The 21,290-nt window shown below is 44.3% G+C and overlaps 1 protein-coding gene across 2 annotated transcripts in view; it reads left to right on the forward strand.

The window, feature by feature from the left end:
• ATF6 (activating transcription factor 6) overlaps positions 1-21,290 on the forward strand; it is a 190,994-nt gene continuing 169,704 nt past the window's right edge. The window contains exons 1-2 of one of the 2 annotated variants that reach the window (XM_077452616.1): positions 1-218; positions 20,890-20,969. In XM_077452616.1, the coding sequence (XP_077308742.1) occupies positions 119-218; positions 20,890-20,969 (180 nt within the window). In that variant the 5' untranslated portion in view covers positions 1-118. Of the gene's footprint in view, positions 219-18,667; positions 18,803-20,889; positions 20,970-21,290 lie in introns of those variants that run through there. The other variant, XM_077452618.1, reaches the window with a different exon arrangement.

The raw sequence follows: 21,290 nt of genomic DNA on the forward strand, positions 1-21,290 counted from the left end.
TGACCCAGCCCGGATGCCGTAGCTCGTCATTCATGTTGCTTGGAGAAGGCAGACGTGTATATAGATAGCAGTTAGTTATTGCGGAAATTCATTGCGGACGGTGTGGAGAGCATACGATATGGCCATGGAGGTGGAAAATCCGATGTGTGGTGGACTCCAGGGTCCGGGGCCGGGCGGTGGCCAGGTGGGAGTGCATTCCCTGGATGACTTGGCATGGAGTGAGTATAGGGAGAGGTGACAGGGCTTTATTACTTTGTATTGCATAGTATGATGTCACCTCAGGAGGATTCTGAGGGGAGGTGAGCCCTGCTGGGTACCCATGTCATTATAATACTATCCTCACACATAAGTGGACCCCCACACAACTCCTTTGGGGGGTCATGTGACAGGGCGCCATAACGCTCAGCGGATGAATGCAACGGCTTTGGATGCAAGGCCCCTTTCATACCGCCGCGTTGTGTTACCTTTTATTTATTTTTTTCACACAGGACAGTCTAGTCATTTAATTGGGCTGCCCTACACGTGACAAATATGTCAAAGACGCTCCTGCACCTTTTTTTTGGGCATAGAGCCTGGTGTGTTTTTTTTTTTCCTAACTGCTTGTTTGCTGGCCACATTTGGGATAATATTAATAATCGATGGTACTGCGTGTTCCTGGGAACATGTACAGAAGGCATGCTTCTAATTATGCGTGATGTGAATGTAGTGCTCTGCGCAGTGACCGGGGTTGTGACATCACGGGTGGTGAGGAGGTGACAATCTCCTTCTAGAGAGGGGTGTCAAAGGCTGTCGCTGGTGTAATCAGACCCTAAAAGTCGGTTCACACCACATGCAGCCCAGTGAGTTTTTTTTTTTTTTTTTTCTAGTTTTTTTTTCTGCATCAAAAACGCATAGAAGGTAGGTTATATAGTTTTCAATTACCGTTCACACCAGTGCTTGCAGTTCCACTGCGTTTCAGGAGAAAAAGTAGAACTTGCTGCATTTTTCCTGCACTGGAACTTGCGTCCTTATTTATGGTTAAAAAAAAGAGGGAATAAATGCACTGGACTGCATCAAAAATGCACATGCAGAAAAGCATCCGGACTGCGTTTCTATGGTGTGAACTGGCCCTAATAAGATTGGAACGTTTCATCGCTCTCAGAATGTTTTGTACCCTTTTTTTTTTTTTTTTTAATGCTGTAGTGCAGCACTTCCTCCTCCCTCACCTGCAATGGCATGTGAACATCGCATAAATTGTAATGTAACGATGCATGACCTATTAAGGTTTACATCTTGGTAATTGTTTTAAAGCTGGAAATGTGAAAGAGACAAAATTTAATGCAGCCCATTAACCACTTCAATACCGGGCACTTAAACACCTTCCTTCCCAGACCAATTTTCAGCTTTCAGCGCTCTCGCACTTTCAATGACAATTGCGCGGTCATGCTACACTGTACCCAAATTAAATTTTTATCATTTTGTTCGCACAAATAGAGCTTTATTTTGGTGGTATTTATTCACGACTCAGTTTTTTATTTTTTGCGATATAAGAAAGCGGACAAATTTGGAAAAAAAAAACAATATATTTTCTTTTTTATATTTTAAAAGAAATCCAATAAAATCAAATTTTTTCATAAATTTAAGCCAAAATGTATTCTGCTACATGTTTTTGGTAACATAAATTCTGTTAAGTGTATAATAATTGGTTTGTGTGATCACGGACATATGTACGCAAATGATCATGTACATATGTGTGCAGGTGATCACGTACATATGTATACAGATAATCATCATTGGAACATGTGATTTTAGTGGGACATGTGTTTTTTTTTTATTTGGGGACATGTGTGTATTACACTAGACTGATGATCAGTGAGTAAAAAGCTGTAAAAACAGCTCATACTCACTGATCACCAGCCGGCTGCAGCGATCTGCTCTCCTCTCCTCAGCCGACCTCAGACGACTTCCGTGTGAGGAGAGGAGAGCCGATTGCATAGCAACCGGCTGTTTGTTTACATCACATGACGGCCGTGATTGGATTGAAAAAATATTTTCTTTGAGCTTGGCACGAGAGTGCTGGGCGCTGTAGCTGGTGAGTGCTCCAACAAGGGGGGGTCACTGACACTGCTGGTGTGGTGAAGGCTTTATTATTACTTTATGGACACTGACAAAAACTGCACATGAAAAAGGATTTAAACGGTTTTTTGTTGCCATTTTTAAAGAATATTCGCATTTTGTGGTTTAGGGACAATCACATTCGGTTTGTCATTCACAAATATTTCAAAGTGTATATATTTGTTTACCATATTTTATATACATATATTTTTTAAAGAATGTAAATTTTTGGGATAATCACAGTTAGTTTGTTATTTACACATATCCTATAAAGAACTGTATATATTTTTCAACTGCATTTTATAGATTTGGCTTTATACATTTGGCTCTATACATTTTTTTGTGAGAAATACAAAATACAGGGTGAGGGGCAGAATTTATGAAGTTACTGTTTGCACAAGTTTAACGCCACAAGGTGATATTGATTTGACAATTTGGAGTTGTAGATTTATATTCACTTTCTTATTTATCCATAAATGGAACTTCCATTCTTCGGAATCCTCCCCCCCCCCCCCCTCCCCTCCCCCTACAGTGCCACATTTGGCATCTTTTCAAGGGGAAGCAGATACCTGTATAATCCAGGTATTTGCTCCCACTTCTGGGCATAGTCTAGATGGCCTCAGTATTTGTGGAGATCTATGCCATATTCCATGCCTCCTCTGACACCCCCCCCCCGCTGTCTTCTGGGAGACACACAGGTCCCTGAAGATGGAAAAAACCAGTGGGATCATGCAGCGCAGTAGGGAACCAGGCTTAACTTCCTAATTCCCTTACCGATGATGGCGGTGCCTCCACCCAAGAGACATATCTGATTCAGGTGCCAACATCATGGGTGCCCTGGACAGGTGAGTGTCCATATTTTAAAAGTCAGCAGCTGCAGTATTTGTAGCTGCTGATTCAAAAAAAAAAAAAAAAAAAAAAAAAAAACAACATCAGAAGTCTGTTTTAATACCATTTTTAATGCTTGCCAATATTCCGTTTGCTTGCAGCAGCTTGACATTGCATGCCATTGCTGAGCCTGTCGCCTACTAGGACCCCCAGGTCCTTTTCCATCCTAGATTCCCCAGAGGTTCTCTGGTTTTTATTGCAGTTTGTGTTCTGATAATGCTGGGTACATGCGGCAAGTTGTTTTTTTTTCTCTTATATTCACCGACCGACACAGCTCCTCTCTTAGCCATTGGGTTGTTGCGCCACCTTTAGGAGAATACTAGGCATTACATGTTATGTAAAATACAGAACTTTCCAGTTCGCCCAAAGGGGCGGTCCATTAGGTAACAAGCCCACAACCTGCCATGCAGTCATCAGTTTTATTTTGCCTAGTGGAGAAGGATCTAGGAACCCTGACGGGCCCATCGGTCCGTGTTTTTTTTTTTTTTCTGCAGAAGCTTGGCTTTTTGTGCAAGATGATAGATCCTGTGATCTGCTATCAATAGCCGGCTGGGTGACAGGCTGGATACTGTTATCCTTGTAGTCTCCCCAATCTGGCCATCGAGCATGTGCAGGTCACAGCTCCGTGCTAGGCCGGCCACGACTAAACCTCAGCTCCAGAGGTGGTCGGTGAGCTTTTATGCTCCGGGGCGCACACATGACTGGGCTACGGATGTCTGCGTCACAGTGTGCCGAGGCCAGCAGCCACCCTGTACTGATCAGAGAGTGGGTCTGTAATGGAACGCCTCCAAGCTCTTCAGGACTGGTAAGTACAGCTCTCCCTGCCCCAGTGGGGCTGAGCAGCTGGGCATTCCCTGGGAGGTCGATTTGGGGGTCCCTCACCTCCCTCTCTTCTCTCTCCTCCCCCTCTGTGGGGGATGCTGCATGTGGCTACTGAGTGGTGTGTGTCTGTACAGGGGCTCACCTGTGGGGGGGGGGGGGGCTGTGCTGGCTGGCTGTGTCCTGAGTCCTGTTTCTCATGTCCCTGGAGGTACCTGTGAGGCTTTGTCTGTGTCCCCTGCATGGCTGATCACCGCCATTTGTTAAGCTCTGTCCCTCATGGTTTCAGTATCAGTGGCCATCTTAGGTGTGGGCAAGGGAAAGCATGCTCTCCTGGGCTTCGGTGGCCATTTTCCCTGTGATTTTTCCTTATACTGGACGCCGGCGCCCATTTTTTTAGAAGCCTGAACACGTTTTTCAGCTTTCTCTAGCGGCAGCATGTGTCCCTGTGCTCTGGTGGCCATTTTCCCCACTGTTTTATGCCCTTATACTGGACGCTGGGCATCCAGTATTCCTTTGAGCCTAAACACATTGCAGAGCGGTTTCAGTGCCATTAGCAGCAGCTTCCACTGACAGAGCGGATTCCTCTGCACCTGGGAGCCAACAGAGACCACACTACCTGCTGGATAGTGCAGAACCTTTCAGGGTGGGGAGTCCTGTGGGAAAGAGCCCCTCAGCCAGCAACAGTAATGAGGGTAGGACTGTCACTGTCCTAAGTCCCCTTTGGATGGCAGACAGGGTAGGGTCAGCATGGCTTCAGAAACTGGTGTTTCTTCCCCCGAAATCCAGGCAATTGCAACCGGTTCGCCTTCGGAATGTGCAGTGCCTTTTGACACCTTGTCGACGGTCCTCAATTCATTCGTTGCCAAGATGGAGGTGGTGCGTGGGTGCAAAAGGTGCTGAAAAGCGGCCCCTGCATGCCCCCTCCTCTAGGGAGAGCTCTGACATAGACTCGGGCCCCGCTGAGGCTGGTGACCCCCTGCTCTATCGTTTCAGATGACACTGACCAGGACCGTTCAGACAGTGAGGATGAGTCCCCGTCCGGGTCCATGCGCGACAAAGCACTTGTCCGAGCACTTATCACAGCTGTGCATGATACCCTGAAGATTCAGGAGCCAGTAGATCCCTCTGCTGATGTAGCGGTCTCTTTTGGGTCCCGTAAGCTAGCCTGTTCACCTAAGGTATCTGACTTATTTTGACAAGTTCATTTACAAGGAATAGGGTCGCCCGCAACGGACGTTTTCTGTCCCCAAATACATAGCGGTGCGTTACCCTTTTGAGGAGAGCCTTCTCAAAAAGTGGTCGGCTCCTCCGGTTGTGGACCCCCCAGTATCCAGGTTAAACAAAAATAACCATGATCCTATCGTGCGCTTGCCCAAACAGATTCTAAAACTCTTTTTATGCGAGAATGGGAAAATGATCTCCATCAGCAATGGTCTTTAGGTGATTGGCACATGGCATCTCGTGCGGCATCTAAAGGCTTACTCAATACAACTCTAATTGAAGCTAACTTAAAGGTTCTTATGAGATGGTATATGGTTCCTCTGAGACTAGCAAAAATATACCCGAACGCCTCTCCTCTCTGTTTTCGCGACTGTGGTCATATTGGCTCTATGGTACACATTTGGTGGGAGTGTCCCAAAATTTGAAATTTATGGAATAAGGTGTTCCATATTATCCGGAAGATCACAACCTTGCCCATCCACAAAACGCCTCAGATTGCCCTACTAAATTTCTCCCTTCAGGGTGTCCCAAAATTAACACAAAACCTCATTAGATTTATTCTCATCGGTACCAAACTTACCATTGCTAAGGCCTGGAAGCAGCCCACTGTTTCCTTGCGATTAGTTAAAAAGAAAATATCATGGATTATGGTTCAATAAAAAACAGTGAACATCTTCCTGGACAAGGTAGATATACACACAGCGACTTGGGATCCATGGATCAGATTCACCTCCAAGTGTCTACACTCTCCGGAGCTATGACCATTAAGCCAGGTGAGGGCGGTCCACTTCGACAGTAGCGTCGATTTCAACTGTCCCTTCCTCTCTTTTTTCCTTTTCCTCCCTTTTCTTATTCTTTTCTTTATCTTTTTTCTATATCAAGTGCTCGCTTTCCTACCTTTATGTAGGCACGACAATGGGTTTCTAAACTCTATAGGAGTACAACATTGCAATGCTAAATATGTTAAATGTCTTTTTCCTGGCAATTGCCTCTTTTGCTCAATTTTTTCCATCAATTACCTGATACTAGTGTTGCTTTTTCACTGGCTTAGGTAAAGGTTCCTTTTGGCCTGGACCAGTCGAGAGACTTTTGTAGGCTTACGTTATTTCATTTTTTTTTCTTTGTTTTGAGAGGGGTTGAACCTTCAGGTGTCCGGCACAGTGTGATCCCATTTGGGGTGTTGGATACGGGTGGCTTGCCACTATTGTTTCACTGAAGGTAGTATAGGTTCATAAACCCAAGTGATGTTATGCAACCCTGCAGGTATCTATCGAGATGTTGTGTTTGTTTACTATTTTGTGTGCCTACTTCAGTTATCTCTATTATGCTAGTTTACTTTAGCAAACCACATGCTGCGCTTTCAGTCTATGTGAAACTCATTGTTGTATGATTTTAACATGAGCACGGTTCTTCTGTTGTTCTGTATTTCTCTGTTATTTCAATAAAAATCTATTGAAAGTAAAAAAAATAAATAAAAAAAAACCCACCATGATCCCAGTAGAGGGGACTCCTGCCTTTAAGGACCCAATGAACAGGAAGGCCGAGACAGTGGCTTGTTCCTTGTTTTATGGTTGTGGGGTCAGCAGTGCGACCAGTACTGGCATCCGCACTTGTGTGGCAGCCACTAACTGAGTGGGCAAAGCTGTTGCACCGCCAATTGGGAGAACAGGCTTTACCTGTCTGCGTGGAACTAGCAGACAAATTAGTGCAAGACTTTAAGTACGTCTGTGACGCGGCCCTGGATACTCTTCAGGAGTTTGCAGCCCGGTTGTCCTCTCGACTGTCCGACCAATGGGTTTGCAATCTGATTTTCTATGGCTGCAAGATAGAGTTCCTCTCTTGGCCACAAAACAGACTCTTCCCCTCCAGCATACCCGTTCTGCTGGCTCGCTGGGGGACCTCTTGGGGGGGCAGTAAGGGACCTGCTGAATCGTGGGGGGGTTGTACTTGTTCCAGAATCGGAGCGTTTCCAGGGGTTCTACTGAAACCTGTTTGGACGTATCCCTTCCTTCTTGGATCTAAAAGCCCTCAACCACTTTGTGAAAGAGCAGAGGTTCAGAATGGAATCAGTTCGCTCAGTAGTCGCTGCACTCCATCAAAGGGGACTCCCTGGCGTCCTTAGACATCCAGGATGCCTACCTGCACATACCCATATGCCTTCGGCGTCAAATTTCGGGGAAGCCCACTACCAGTTTGTGGCTCTCCCTTTTTGGTTTGGCATCAGATCCCTCGAGTCTTTACCAAGGTACTGGCTCCAGTTTTGGCATTGTTGCAGCAACGCTGGATCGTGATCGTGGGATACCTTGACGATCTCCTCCTCAGAGCATCTTCCGTCTCAGAGTTAGAAGAGGATGTGGCAATCACCATGCAGACCCTGCAAGAATTTGGGTGGTTGTTAACCCTAAACAAAAAAAAACAAAAAAAAAAAAACAAACAATGGTAGTGCCGACTCAGCATTTGGAGTACCTAGGCTTGCTGCTGGACTCCAGAGAAGTGAGTTTTTCTCCCTTCAGACAAGCTGTAGACTCTCAGAGCCGTGGTGAAACTGCTGATGAACCGCAAGTGGTCGTCGCTTCGCTTCTGCATGCGAGTCTTGGGTCTCATGGTGACCTCCTTCGAGGCACTACCATATGCCCAGTTCCATACCAGAGTCCTGCAGAAGGAGATTTTGACAAAATGGGACAAATCTCCGTTGTCCCTGGATATACAGATCCAGGTGAGCCAGTTGGTCAGAGATTCCCTGATCTGGTGGCTGAGGTCCCCGGTGCTTCAGTCCGGGAAGTCATTCCTACCTCTGAAATGGACAGTGATCACAACGGACGCCAGCCTATCCGGCTGGGGTGGAGTGATGGGGGTCAGTTAGCTCAGGGCCTCTGGTCGACGGAGGAATCCAAGTTGCCGATCAATCTGCTCGAACTAAGAGCGATCAGGCTATGTCTCTCCACATGCTTTATGAGGCTGCAAGGGAGTCTGATCAGGAGCCAGTAAGACAACGCCACTGCAGTGGCATACGTCACTCACCAAGAAGGAACAAGAAGCTCAGCCGCCGCACGGGAGGTCGCTCACATACTTTGGTGGGCAGAGCGACATGTACCGGTCCTGTCGGCCATTTACATCCCGGGAGTGGAGAACTGGCAGGCAGACTATCTGAGTCGCCAGATGCTGGACCCAGGAGAATGGGAGTTGCATCCGGAGGTATTCAGGCTACTGTGCTTGCGATGGGGCACACCAGACGTGGATCTTCTGGCCTCCTGTCTCAATCGAAAGGTGCCGAGGTTTGTGTCCAGGACAAGAGATCCGTGGGAAGACGCGACAGACGTGCTGGTGGCTCCGTGGGATCAGTACCAGCTGATCTGCACCTTTCCTCCACTAAAACTGTTACCATGCCTGCTCTGCAGAGTGGAAGTCGAGGGGATCCCAGTAATTCTGGTTGCCCCAGATTGGCCTCAGCGTCCTTGGTACGCAGACCTGGCAACTGCCGTTGCGAGAGGACCTTCTGTCTCAAGGTCCGATTCTCCATCCTGCTTTGCCATCGCTGGCTTTAAGGGCATGGCTATTGGGAGCCAGGTGTGGAGGAACCGGGGTCTGTCGGACTTGGTGATCCCTACTATGCTGAGAGCACAGAAATCTTCTCGGAAGATAAATCATCTTACCTGGAAGACCCACATCTCCATGTGTGAGGAGAAAGGATGGCATCCGCGCTCCTTTTCTATACCCAGGATCCTGCTGTTTTTTCAGCAAGGGGTGGACCAGAAATTGGCGTTAAGCACCATTAAAGGACAAATATCAGCCTTGGCTGCGTGACAACCCAATGGCTAAGAGAAGATCTGTGTCGGTCAGTGAATTAAAGAGAAAAGGATTTTACGGTGAGTACAAAAAAAATCCTATATTTATTTTATTTTTTTTCAATCACACCCCAACAGGGCTGGGGTGTGAGTGGAAAGAGCTGTACATTAGCCAATCGGTTCATATGATGGGAGAAGAAAGTACAGTGACATGAGATGAGATCGCTGTGCTAATTGTTTTTTTTGTATGTTTCATTTACACCATGGGGTTTGTGTACAAGCTGGTGACTGTTGTGTACCGGCGGTAATGAACAGTGTGATGTGCTATTTCAGTGCATCACATCATATTATTATATATATTTTATGACACTTCGTCAAAGTTTCTGCACCACAACTGAGCGTTGGTGAGGTGGGTCGTGCTGCAGAAAAATGCAACATGTTTATATATATATATATATATATATATATATATATATATATATATATATATATATATATATATATATATATATATATATTTATTTATTTATTTATTTTTTTTCCCCCTTGCACATCACTGTTGTATTGTGGTGGGACCTAAGAACATGTGTAATGATCCATGCAATTTTAGTTTTGGCTGGAGTTCTGGGGATGCAGATACTGGACTCGGGGAGCTCCCCCAAGGGGGTTATCAGATGGGGGGGGAGAGAGGAGCTACCGGGGGACTCCAGAAGAGGATGTTCCGGGCCACTCTGAAAAACAAGCTGCACAGTGAAGATAAGTATGACGTGTTTTATTTTTTTTTTTTTTTTTTTTTTAAACTAAGCCTTTACAGTCACTTTAAACCCATTTTTGTTGCAACACATTCAAATTCTCTTACAATGCGTGCATTCTTTTAATTTTATAAATGCAGAAAACATAAATGAAACCCAGCATGCTGCATTTCTGGCCAGACAAAAATATAAAAATCACATATTTATTATTTAATTGGTTTTAAACCCATCAAGGCATTGATGGTGTGCTGTGAATGATAACTCAGTTGCATTTGCTCTCAGCTGTCATAATTGAGTGCAGATCAAACAGGCTAAAATGGCAGCTTCCTTTGCTGTAAAGCAGTTGTCTCCAAACTGTGGCCCTGGGGCCGGATGTGCCCCTTTGCTTGCCTTTATCCTTCCCTTGAGGCATTATTCCTGGCACTGGCACCAACAATGATGCACTATTCGTCCGCCTGACACCAACGATTGGGCATAATTCCTTACACTGACAACAAAAATGGGTTACTTTTCCTCCCACTGACGCCAACTATTTATTCCCCTAATGCCAAAGATCGGGAATTGTATACTCCCTCTGGGCACAGTACAGCCCCCCTAAAGTCTGAAGGACAGTAAACTGGCCCTCTCTTTAGAAAGTTTGGAGACCCCTGCTGTAAAGGATAGGAGGGCTTAACTATGTATTTCTTTGTTTAGGCAAATGCATAGAACAGTTTCCTTGCAGTTTGCTGCCTTTTACAGCATAGGCTGAATGCATGTACAATGTTGTTTTCAATTTATCTACCTTTCTCACTAATGCACTGCATAGGAAGAGCACGTGTAAACTCGTTGAAACTCATGCACAAATGTACTACACACATCTTACATCCCTCTTTATTTTGGGCAAGTGACAGAAAGGGAAGCTACTTAAAGTAGACTTCCCTTCCCTTTAAAAAAACACCAACACAGTAAAAGTATGTAGCTAAACAAGTACACTTGCATAAATCCATGCAAATTAATTTTATTTTATTTTTTTCATATTGCCTGTGGCCCTCCTCCCATACTGCCATTATCAAAATTGTCTTTGTCCTTATTCCCTGTTTCTGCCCACAGATGATGTTTGTGCCCCAGCTCACAGATTTCTTATACTGCACGATGAGTGCATGACGTCATGTGTGTTGTCTCATGTATGCGCCATACATTACATTCCTCCGTTAAACATTGCTGGCTGCTTTTTTTTTTTTTTTTTTTACAGTTCCAATTACCGAACTTCTTTAACACTTCAGCTGTCAACAGGGGAGACCCACTTACAGTTCAAAGAAACATGCCTGAAAGTATCGGTTTCAGGTATCGGTGAATTTTGCACGAGTAGCGATACTTATGCAAATACTCAGTATCGGTACAACCCTAGTTCCTGGGCCTTGTGGCGGAAGAAACAAGGTTTCTAAAAAAAAAATAAAAAATAAAAAAAAAAACACCCCCCCACCCAGACAAAAGCTCTCCCCTTCTTTCTGAGTAGAGGGAGAAGCAGAACGATCGGCAGATGCCGCTCTGTTCTCCACCGCCTCTGTACGGTGGTTTGTCACTGCCCTCCTCCTTGCCGCCCTCCCCCACACACACACCCAGCCAATCCCATCAGATTGGAGGCCTGTGCTCACGCGGGAAAATGCTCTTTTTTGAGAAGAGGAGGGGGGGCACAGGGGAACACAGAGTGGGTGTGGTTTATCGCAGCATTGGCGTGCAGCAACATCCAGCGTGGGGGTATTTGTAAAAGGCTCCCTTTTTTTTTTCCTGACTGCAGCTGTCGGAGAGACACAAAAGCTAAAAAGAGGCATGTAAAGTGGTGGCACGGGTATTCTTTTGGCACATTTACTAAAAGCATCAGGCTGAGCGTTAAATGGCAGCGGCAGTTGCTGGACTATTTGCTCAAGCAGTGGATGCGATTTCTTCTGGTAGTCCCTCTGCATTTGTGCATCTGGCTATGGTCAGAAGGGGGGGGGTAGAAACACCCCAAAAGGGGCTTAAAAGGGGACTCCTTCAAGCTCTAAATATGCTACATTGGCATTTCCCCTGAGAGTTTTGGGGTGGCCGGTCAGAGTAAGGGATCAGGGCTATCAAATATTGCAATTGTTTTCAACACCCCAGCCCCTGTCTATTGTACTGAAGAGGTTTTTCCTCAACCCGTGATGGGATTGGCTTGTGGCTTTAATCACATCCCAGAAGGGGATAAAATGGGATTCATTTTTTTTTTTCCCTTGGGACCGTGAGAAGGCTGATGACTCCTCTTCTGAGGGGTCAAATGCAGGGGGGGGGGGGGGGGGGATCAGCTTCACAAACTGAAAGATTAATGGTGCAATGCTTACTTAATTTGTTCGCCCTACATTTTTTTGCTACTCCTCATTGAGGCGGTTGATATGCTCACTTTCGTGTTCACTAAAGCCACCTCAAACTGCGCATGCCTTTCCTGTCCATTCATTGCTGGAAAGGCTTATTTATTCTGAGTGGGATCACCTAGATAAACATTTTTTTTTTTCCTCCTATAAAGTTTTAACACTTTTTTCCTATGGAGGAAAAATTCACTAAGAAGTGGGAGATACCAGCAATTGTCGCCTCTATATACTCTGTCAATGAAGGTTTGACCTGTCCGATAGACAATGCTCAATACTTAAGTTAGAAATTCCTATTTAGAATTTATTTTATTTTATATATATATATATATATATATTTCTGATGTCTCAATTTGTGTATGTCAGTCTTTGAGAGACCAGTCTGAACAGGTGCTTGAGGTTGTTCCTGATCAGCAGGCCCGGATTTAGCAGAGTTACCAGCGACATTATGTTTGGCAGTAGACACCATGAGAACTTCTATTCTTCAAGCCTCGTGCATAGCCATAGAATCTTATGGTTGAAAAATTGGTCAATTGTGGCCTAGAGAGGTGAATTATATCTTAACTTGGGCAGAAAACTGTGTACCTTGCCTATCTGCAATTTTTATTCCGGGAATAGAAAATTGGCAGGCGGACTAGTTGAGTTGCCAGCAGTTGTTCCCAGGAGAATGTTCTCTTCACCCCAATATATGCCAAAGATGGGGGGATCCCAGGCATAGATCTGTTTTGTATCTAGGTTCAACAAGAAAAATCGACAACTTTGTCAAGAACAAGGGATCCGCTAGCATGTGGAACAGATGCCTTGGTGTTCCCGTGGGATTAGTTCTCACCGATGTGTGCATTTCCTCCTATTCTCCTGCTTCCACGACTGCTTTCCAGATCAAGCAGGAAGAGAGAGATCGGTGATTCTTGTGGCCCAGAAAATCTTGGTACGCAGAGATCATAAGGATGGCGGTAGTGGAGCTATGGAACTTACCACCACGTCCAGACCTTCTCTCGCAAGGTCCGGTATTACCTCCTACCTTACTAACGCTAAATTTCACGGTTTGGCTGTTGGATCCCACATTCTAAAGAAGCGTGGGCTGTCAGGTCCAGTGGTATTTACCTTGATTAATGCAGGGAAGCTGGCTTTCAGAATCATAGATTAGAGTCTAGAAAGCATGTCTCCTGGTGTGAATTCAGGGGTTGGCACCCCAGGAAGTATGTCATAGGTAGAATCCTTGACTTTCTGCCAATGGGGTTAGAAATGAAGCTGGCCTTGCTTGCTATCAAAGGCCAGGTTTTGGCCTTATCTGTATTATTTCAACAACCACTTCCTTCGCATTCTTTGGTTCGTAGCTTATTCGTAGCTTAATCCTCCGGTTAAGTCACTTCTGAACCCTTGGGACTTCACTTTAGTTCTGTTGGCATTGCTGAAACAGCCTTTTTTTAAGCCGATATGGCATATTCCCTTGGTCCTTTTGGCAAGGACACTAATCTTCTTGTAGCCATATCTTTTGCAAGAAGGGTATCAGAGTTGGCTGCTCTCTTGTAAAGAGCCATATTTGATTATTCACAAGGATAAGGTAGTATTGCGCCCTCATCCTAAATTTCTACCGGAGTTAGTGTCTAGTTTTTAATCCGAACTAGGACATTGTTCTACCTTCGCTTTTTTTTTTTTTTTTTTTCCCAGAACCTGTTCTACAGAAGGAAAATTACTACATTCTCTTGATGTGGTGAGAGCACTCGAGGTCTACTCGACGGCGACTATTCAGATAAAAAAAAAAAAAAAAAACTGATGTTTTGTTGTGTTGCCTGAAGGTCCTAGAAAAAGGACAGGCAGCATCAAAATCTACTATTTCTAAATGGATTCAGCAAGTAACTGTTCAGGCTTAAGGTTTAAAGAGGGGGTTTCCACCCTCTCAAATCAAAAGTGCACTCCACTTGGACTGTTAGTGCTTTGTGGGAATGCATCACCAAGCTTCCATGATCTTCAGTCCATACATTTATCAGATTTTATCAGGTGAATGTAAAAAGGCATGAGGATATCGCCTTTGGGCACAGTGTACTGCAGGCAGCAGTATAACTCCTCTAGTCTCATGTTGCCCTAATTCTGTTATGTCTCCCTCCCCTCAGTTGGCATTGCTCTGGGACATCCCACATAGTAATTACTATGGCGCTGTGTCCCGTGATGTACGATTTAAGAAAATAGGATTTTTATAACGGCTTACCTGTAAAATCCTTTTCTTTGAAGTACATCATGGGACACAGATCTTTCCCCTCTTTCTGGTATACAGGTATATTGCTTTGCTACACAAACTAAGGTACTCCCAGTAGTGGGAGGGGTTGTATGAGTAGTGAATATCCTGTCTTGGGGTGTGCCTGTGTCAATCGCCTGAATGTGGCCTATAACCCACATAGTATTTACTTTGGCTCTGTGTCCCATGATGTCCTTCAAAGAAAAAGGATTGTACGGATAAGCGTGTAATAATAAAATTAATATATATATATATATATATATATATATATATATATATATATATATATATATATATATATATATATATACATATACATATACATATACACACACACACACACACACATACACTTTTTTTTTTTAAATATAGCAGGGATGCGGTGGACAAATCTGACGCCAATACAGTGAACAGTGCTAAAAAAAAAAAAAAACACTTTTCACTGTATAAATGGCACTCTCTGGGAAGGGCTTAACATTATGGGCAATCAAAGGGTTAAAGAGGAGGGCCAGTTTTAAAAAATTTTTAGCTAAGGGAAACAGGCAGTGGAGCCTTGCGGCTTCACTGCCAGTTTCCTACTGCGCATGCGCGAGTCGTGCAGCGCTTTGTGAATGGGACGCGCTGTGTTCTGGGACACACAGTTCCCAGAACACAGCGCAACCCATTACCCAGAAGACGCCGCACGGAGGAAAGGAAGAGGCAGATTAGGACGATGTGCCTAGCAACAGGCATTTCTGGTAAGTTAAAAAAAAAAAAAAAAAAATTTTTTTTTTCCTTCATCTAAATTATAATGCATTTTTGTTTTTCAGGGTGGCCCTCCACTTTAAGTGTGCTCCTAGGGATTGCTTTCTAACTTGGGGGATGTTGTGATTTGAGGAGAATGGAGTTCTGTGTTTCTGCTTAGCAGAAACACAAATCTCCATTTTTCTCCCTCACCGATTGGCGGTCTTCCTCTCCTATGAAAGATCGCGGGTGGCCGGTGGTGTCCCATAGCCTAAAAGGGGAACAAGTTCATGTATGGGATTTTGCACTTGAGGGCCATCCTGTCGCAGTATATGTATGTGGGGCCATCCTTAAGCGGTTAATACGTGTTCAATCCATTAATAAGTGCTCAGTCCAACGTAATATATTCAAAAGTCATAAATGACAGTGCCCATTTCTATAAATGTGATGAAGGTTTTGTCTTGACAACAGAAGAATATAGCCTTGCTTTTCAGTCACTAAGGTCCCTTTCACACTGGGGTGGTGTGGGCGGTAAAGCGCTGCTATTTTTAGTGGCGCTTTACCGACGTTTTAGCGGCGGTATGCGGCCGCTAGCGGGAGCGGTTTTAACCCCTGCTAGCGGCCGAAAAAGAGTGCAAAGCAGCTCTTTGCCGGTGGTATTGCCGCGCTGCCCCATTGATTTCAATGGGAAGGAGCGGTGAATACACCGCTCCAAAGATGCGGCTAGCAGGACTTTTTTCACTGTCCTGCCAGCGCACCGCTCCAGTGTGAAAGCCCTCCGGCTATCACACTGGAGTGAAAGGGGCCGGTTTTTTCAGGTGCTACACAGGCGCTATTTTTAGCGCTGTAGTGCCTGAAAACCGCCTCGGTGTGAAAAAGGGGCCTAAAGGACCGGCTCATGCCACTAGGTTGGTGCCTGGGATAGATATCTTCTCTTTGTGGTTAAATCAATCAGTGATCCAATAGTTCAGCTGATGAGGTTACACTTTACTTCTGCTGATGCAATACATGTAGTTTTATGTGCAATATTCTCACTCCTACTGCAATACACTTGTTAAAACTGGAAGTATATGGCCAGCTAAGTGGTTAAAGTACCTATAAAGTTTTCACCACCTGGACATTTTTCAGTGTGTGTGTGTGTTTTTTTTTATTTTATTTTTTTTAGTCAAACTTTGAACCACAGTGGATTAATTTTTTTCTATTAGCGTGTTTTTGTTGTATTTGTAAACTTTTGTTTCTGTAGCCAAAATAGTCTTTCATTACTCCCTGTGACACCATCGTCGGGCTTGTTAAATTCTTCTGGGACTGCTATTGGAAGATGAGTGCTTATGGATATCAGCATTTCCCACAGAATTGCATTTCCCTAATGTCCTCTCCTGCACACATTGTGCAGGAGGGCTCTTGGTAATCAAGGCGGCAGACTTTCTTTACTGGTAAATAAATTAAAGTATGTGTTAGTAGTCAGAGCCAGTGTAAATTTCGTCAACAAAAACATTTTCATCAGCATAGAAATGAAAAGTACACCACATTTTTGTCCAATGAGGAAAATGAATTTACTTTTTTGTTAACCAACAAAAACTAAATTTGTGAGGCAGGGTCATTTACCCTCAGGAACTTTGGATGGGAAAGAAGCAGCGGCAATCTAAGTGCACTATATGAAGTAAAAACATTTATTAGGTATTGCACTTACAGGATAAAACCAAGTACATGGCATGTAAAAGAGACCAAGCAGTCAGTAGCATCACTAGGGTTGGTGTCACCCGATGCGGGAAAAAATAAATAAAAAATGGTGTCACCCCCCCCACCAACTATAGACCACCCACCATCAATATAGACCCCCCTCCCTCAATATAAACCTCCCCACTCAATGCAGACACCCCCCCCCCCTCAGTTACAGACACCTCCAGCAGTTAATACACCCCCCTTGGTGCAGACCCCCCTCCCTTCAGTGTAGACCGCAGACAAACACAGCAGTGTGTGTCGCTCGGGCTCCTCCTCCTTCGTGGATGTAAACAGGAGGGGGGAGGCTGCTTCCTTCTGCTCTGAGGGACAGCTGTGGCGTGAGGCACAGTGCGGGGGGTGATGTTAGCGGTGCCACTACCCACAGGTGTCACCCCTCTGGCGGGTGTCACCCAGGTGCGGCCCGCACCCACCTAGCAATGCCACTGCAAGCAGTGAAATCTCTCTGGAGAGCTGTGTTCTGCAGCGTCCCATGTTGCAAGCCGCGCAGGTGGTTTCCAGTGCTTTGGGGCAATGGCCGAGCAGCATTACCATGGAGACAGAGACTACAGTGAACGTGGTCTTGGTGTGCCTTCGGAGCATGCGCACTCCTTCCTCAGGCCTCCCAAGCGGCCATCTCAGCTAAGGTTAAATAGGGGTAGCGGTGCTTGTGGACAGCAAGGCTTGGCGCACTGGCTCCAGCTATATCCCCACAGAAACAACACAGCGAGTGGCAGCCGCAGGAACATGCCAGTGATCTAATACATTAAATGAACAGTGGTTTATTCATGACATAAACAGCAAGGAATTATAGTATAAAAACAAGATCAAAAAGTTAAGGATATTTAAAAGTAAAAGAAAATCTAAATAAATCTGCCCGAAATAAAAGGGAGATAAAAAAAATAAATGCCAAAAATAACAATGGATGGGGTCTAAAAGGTCAGCTCTTCACCCAGAGGGACTTGGTCTCTTTTACATGCCATTTACTTGGTCTTATCCTGTAAGTGCAATACCTAATAATAATAATAATAATAAATGTTCCTTTCTGCTTCACATACTGCACTTAGTTTGGCGCTGCATCTCTCGCATACTCTGATGGCTGGTTACCTATTCACTAAACACATTCGATTTTAGTTTACTAAAATATACTTGAGATTTTATTCAACCCAACTAAAATACAACTAAAACTAAAACCATTGCAGATACAGGAAAAGTAAAACTGTGAGCGCAAAGATACATGTACCCCTATCTATGTGGCAGATGATGTCCGAAGCAAGCTCAGTCACAGTTCATTAGTCCATAAATGGAGCATAGGACAAAGTAAAAAGGGATGGTGGTAGGCGGCAGCTGTCCTAAGAGAGTAGCCAGCTCTGTATAAGGAAGACAAGGGAACAAAAGGAAGTGCAATAAATTTAGTTTGGTTTAATGACACAACAGGTAATGCACTTACAGGAAGGAGATTAAAAACAGGCTCATCTTTGTGAACCAGAAGGTTTGATAAGACCTGTGGACTAAGGGCATGCCGACTTGCCTGCAGGAATATAAGAAGAGCAGGGGCTGGGGGTGCGCTGACACCCGGCCTCTGACCAAGCAAGCGCCAATCACCTCTATCCTGTCTAGCAACCACAACAAGTCATGGAGCCCACATGAATATGCGTGTTAGAATAATGCCTAGAACATGTTTTACACTGGTAGAGTAGCTGGGACAGAACTGGAAACAGTCCAAAGCTGAGAAAGAAAAACCCCCTGTGACAAACTCTGCTATGTGCTTGATTACTGAGTGCTACCATGCTCTGAACCCCCATGGGGGGTTGATTGGATGAACTGGAATTAGTTAATTCTGAAACGTGCATCATGCCCAAAACCAAGGAAACGCAACCTAGAGCAGGGATCTCAAACTGGCAGCCCTCCAGCTGTTGCGAAGCTACAAGTCCGATGAGACATTGCAAGGCTGACACTTGCAAGCATCACTCCCGCCGGCAGATGCATGATGGGACTTGTAGTTTCCCAACAGCTGGAGGGCTGCCAGTTTGAGATCTCTGACCTAGAGAAAACTGACACTCACCCCTCTGTGCCTACCTGAGTATAAGAATGTGTGAGCAGTAATGACCAGACCACAGCGTGTGAATGACCCTGATGTGCCCCCCCCACCAGTGTATGAAGCAAGTGAGCCTGGAGTAACCTGCAGCGAAGAGACAGGTAATTAAAACAGAACACGCCCTGCCTTAACACGCTATGTGTGAACTACGCTTCGAATGAGACCTGAATGACATGACAAAACACGCTATGATTGTACCATGCTGACTGGACACGCTATGACTGAAGCACACTGATAAAAGATCCTTACTCCAAGTTCAAATAGCATTTATGAAGAGTAATGATTTGCCCATTGCTAGTCGGCATATGTTTCTGCTTCAGTTTTACCATGTGGGTGTTTTATAATTCATGGAGAACATAAATACTTATCATTTGTAGAACCCTGGCATTCATAATTAACCAGATTTTGACCACTTTACGACCAGCGCACGCCGTTGTACGTCCAGACGAGTGAGGCTAAGATGGGCCCCAACCCGTCTCTCTACCATAGCTGGGCGGAAGCGACGTCAAAACGTCACTTCCGCCCATACCCCTTAGGCACTTTTTTTTTTTTTTTTTTTTTTTTTTTTTACAAATTACACCCTTTTTTTATTGTATTTAAAGCGGTTTTGTACAGAAAATTGCAAGTTCATCTTATTTAAATGGCTTTGGAACATAGATGCAGTTATGACCATTGAAATAAAACATGCACTATTTACCTTTTTATTTTTAATGTTTATGCCGACTTCCGGGCTCTCCTCCCGTGGGAGTAGGCGTGTTTATAGGCTTCGCAATGGTCCCTGGGAACTTTTTTTTAGCTATTTCCCAGGAATCAGTGGGGGACACAGTCATGCCGAAATCTCGTGAGATTTCGGAAGGAGGACGCCGGTCACGTGACGAGGGCATGTCTGAAATTGCCATTTTGAAAGTGGGCAGGCAGCTCTATCTGCCATTACCACTATATAAAACAAAGAGGACACTCAATGAGCATGTGCGAGATGGAGCGGTGGATTCTGGGAGCTCAGCATCATCTCATCCAGGAAGTAAATGCCTGTGGGCTTCAAACGCCCACAGTAAAAAATGGAAACCGCCGGACTGCTTTTTTAAAAGTTTTCCTTAGCAATGAAATCGTCACGCCGGGGGTTAAAAAGACGCCGATCGTGACTGCAAAGACACCATAGGAATCGCCCACCAGTGACACAGGTTAAAAAAAAAAAAAAAAGGTTTTAAACATGTAAACACAAAAAAAAAAAAAAAAAAAAAAAGAGGCTTGGTGGTTAAAAATACAGCAGGCGTTTGATGCTTCCATCCTTCTTGATGAACACATTTTACTCCAGTGTGTTCCTTCGAATGGTGGTTTCTGTTTCAAAAAATTCAAAATTTGTTTACTTTTTTTTATTTTTTTATTTTTCCTCAGGCTTCAGAGAACAAAAAAAGAACCATACCCCGCTACGATTATGTGTTCCAGTTCATACTGTACCTAAATGTTTCTTGGGAGAAGGTCATGGCAAGCATTTGTGATCAAATTCACAGGAGTCTGCCCCAAAAGATGTCTCTCATCTCCATCTCTATCTTGCAGGCTTGGTGAGCTTGTTTACACCAAAAAAAAAAAAAAAAATGCACCTTGCTTTCAAGAAAGCAGGTTGAGCCCCACCATACTTGCCGTACCTCTAGAATAATTGGGAGTCTTTTCCAGTTGTGCCAAGGAAATGGGCATTGCCATTTTATAGGCATTATTATTATAAAAAATATATTCTCAAAAGCCAAGATTATTTTGTCTCTCTCCATGACATTTAATTTTAGTCAGATAAATATAACTGGTGCTGTGACATGCATTGAATATTAATTTGTGAAAAAAAGATATATAATGCATAGATTTATAAACATTTTAAAATGTAATTTGTTTGGAAATGGTAAATCTCCATCAGGTCCTTGCTGTATTTGTTTGCACAGTCGAAGGAAATCTCCTCAAAGTCAGGGGAGATCCCATTTTGGAGGGGATTTGATTATCCCCACCACCCCAAATTCTTGTTCTAGACTCCTGGAGAGAACAGCTATGGTTTAAATTGTAAAGCCATTCATAATTATATATTTATTTTCTTTGCCCTGTTCGGGTGGTCACCTAGACAGATTAATAGAATGAATCTTCCTATTGGAGTTACAGTGAATGATGTTTTTAAATCTTTTTTTTTTTTTTCCCCCCCTTTAAGGTTCTTCACTGTTTGATGAATTGAATGGCTTAGTTGATGTTGATGGCGCTTTATTTCAAGATGGGGAATGCAATATCTTTGTAAGTATATAAACTTAACCTGAATAAATGAGTGCAGCATTTGGGACCTGGTGAATCCCAAATGGGTATAAGCTATATCTCTAAGGGAACTTTCACACTGGGGCGGTTCCGGCCTTAACGGTAAAGCTGCGTTATAGCAACAATTTTCGGCCGCTAGCAGTGCATTTTTAACCCCGCTAGCACTTTGCAGGTACCCCGCTCCCACACCGTCCCAAAAATGCTGCTTGCAGGACTTTTTATCCCAATGTGAAAGCTTGAGTGCTGGGGAAGCATTAGAGGTGCTCTACAGGCTCTATTTTTATTGCCTGAAATGTGCCCCAG

The sequence above is a fragment of the Lithobates pipiens genome, unplaced genomic scaffold (assembly GCF_037356315.1).
Source record: "Lithobates pipiens isolate NorthernLeopardFrog02 unplaced genomic scaffold, aLitPip1_a1.2 Scaffold_23, whole genome shotgun sequence".
Lineage (NCBI taxonomy): Eukaryota > Metazoa > Chordata > Amphibia > Anura > Ranidae > Lithobates > Lithobates pipiens.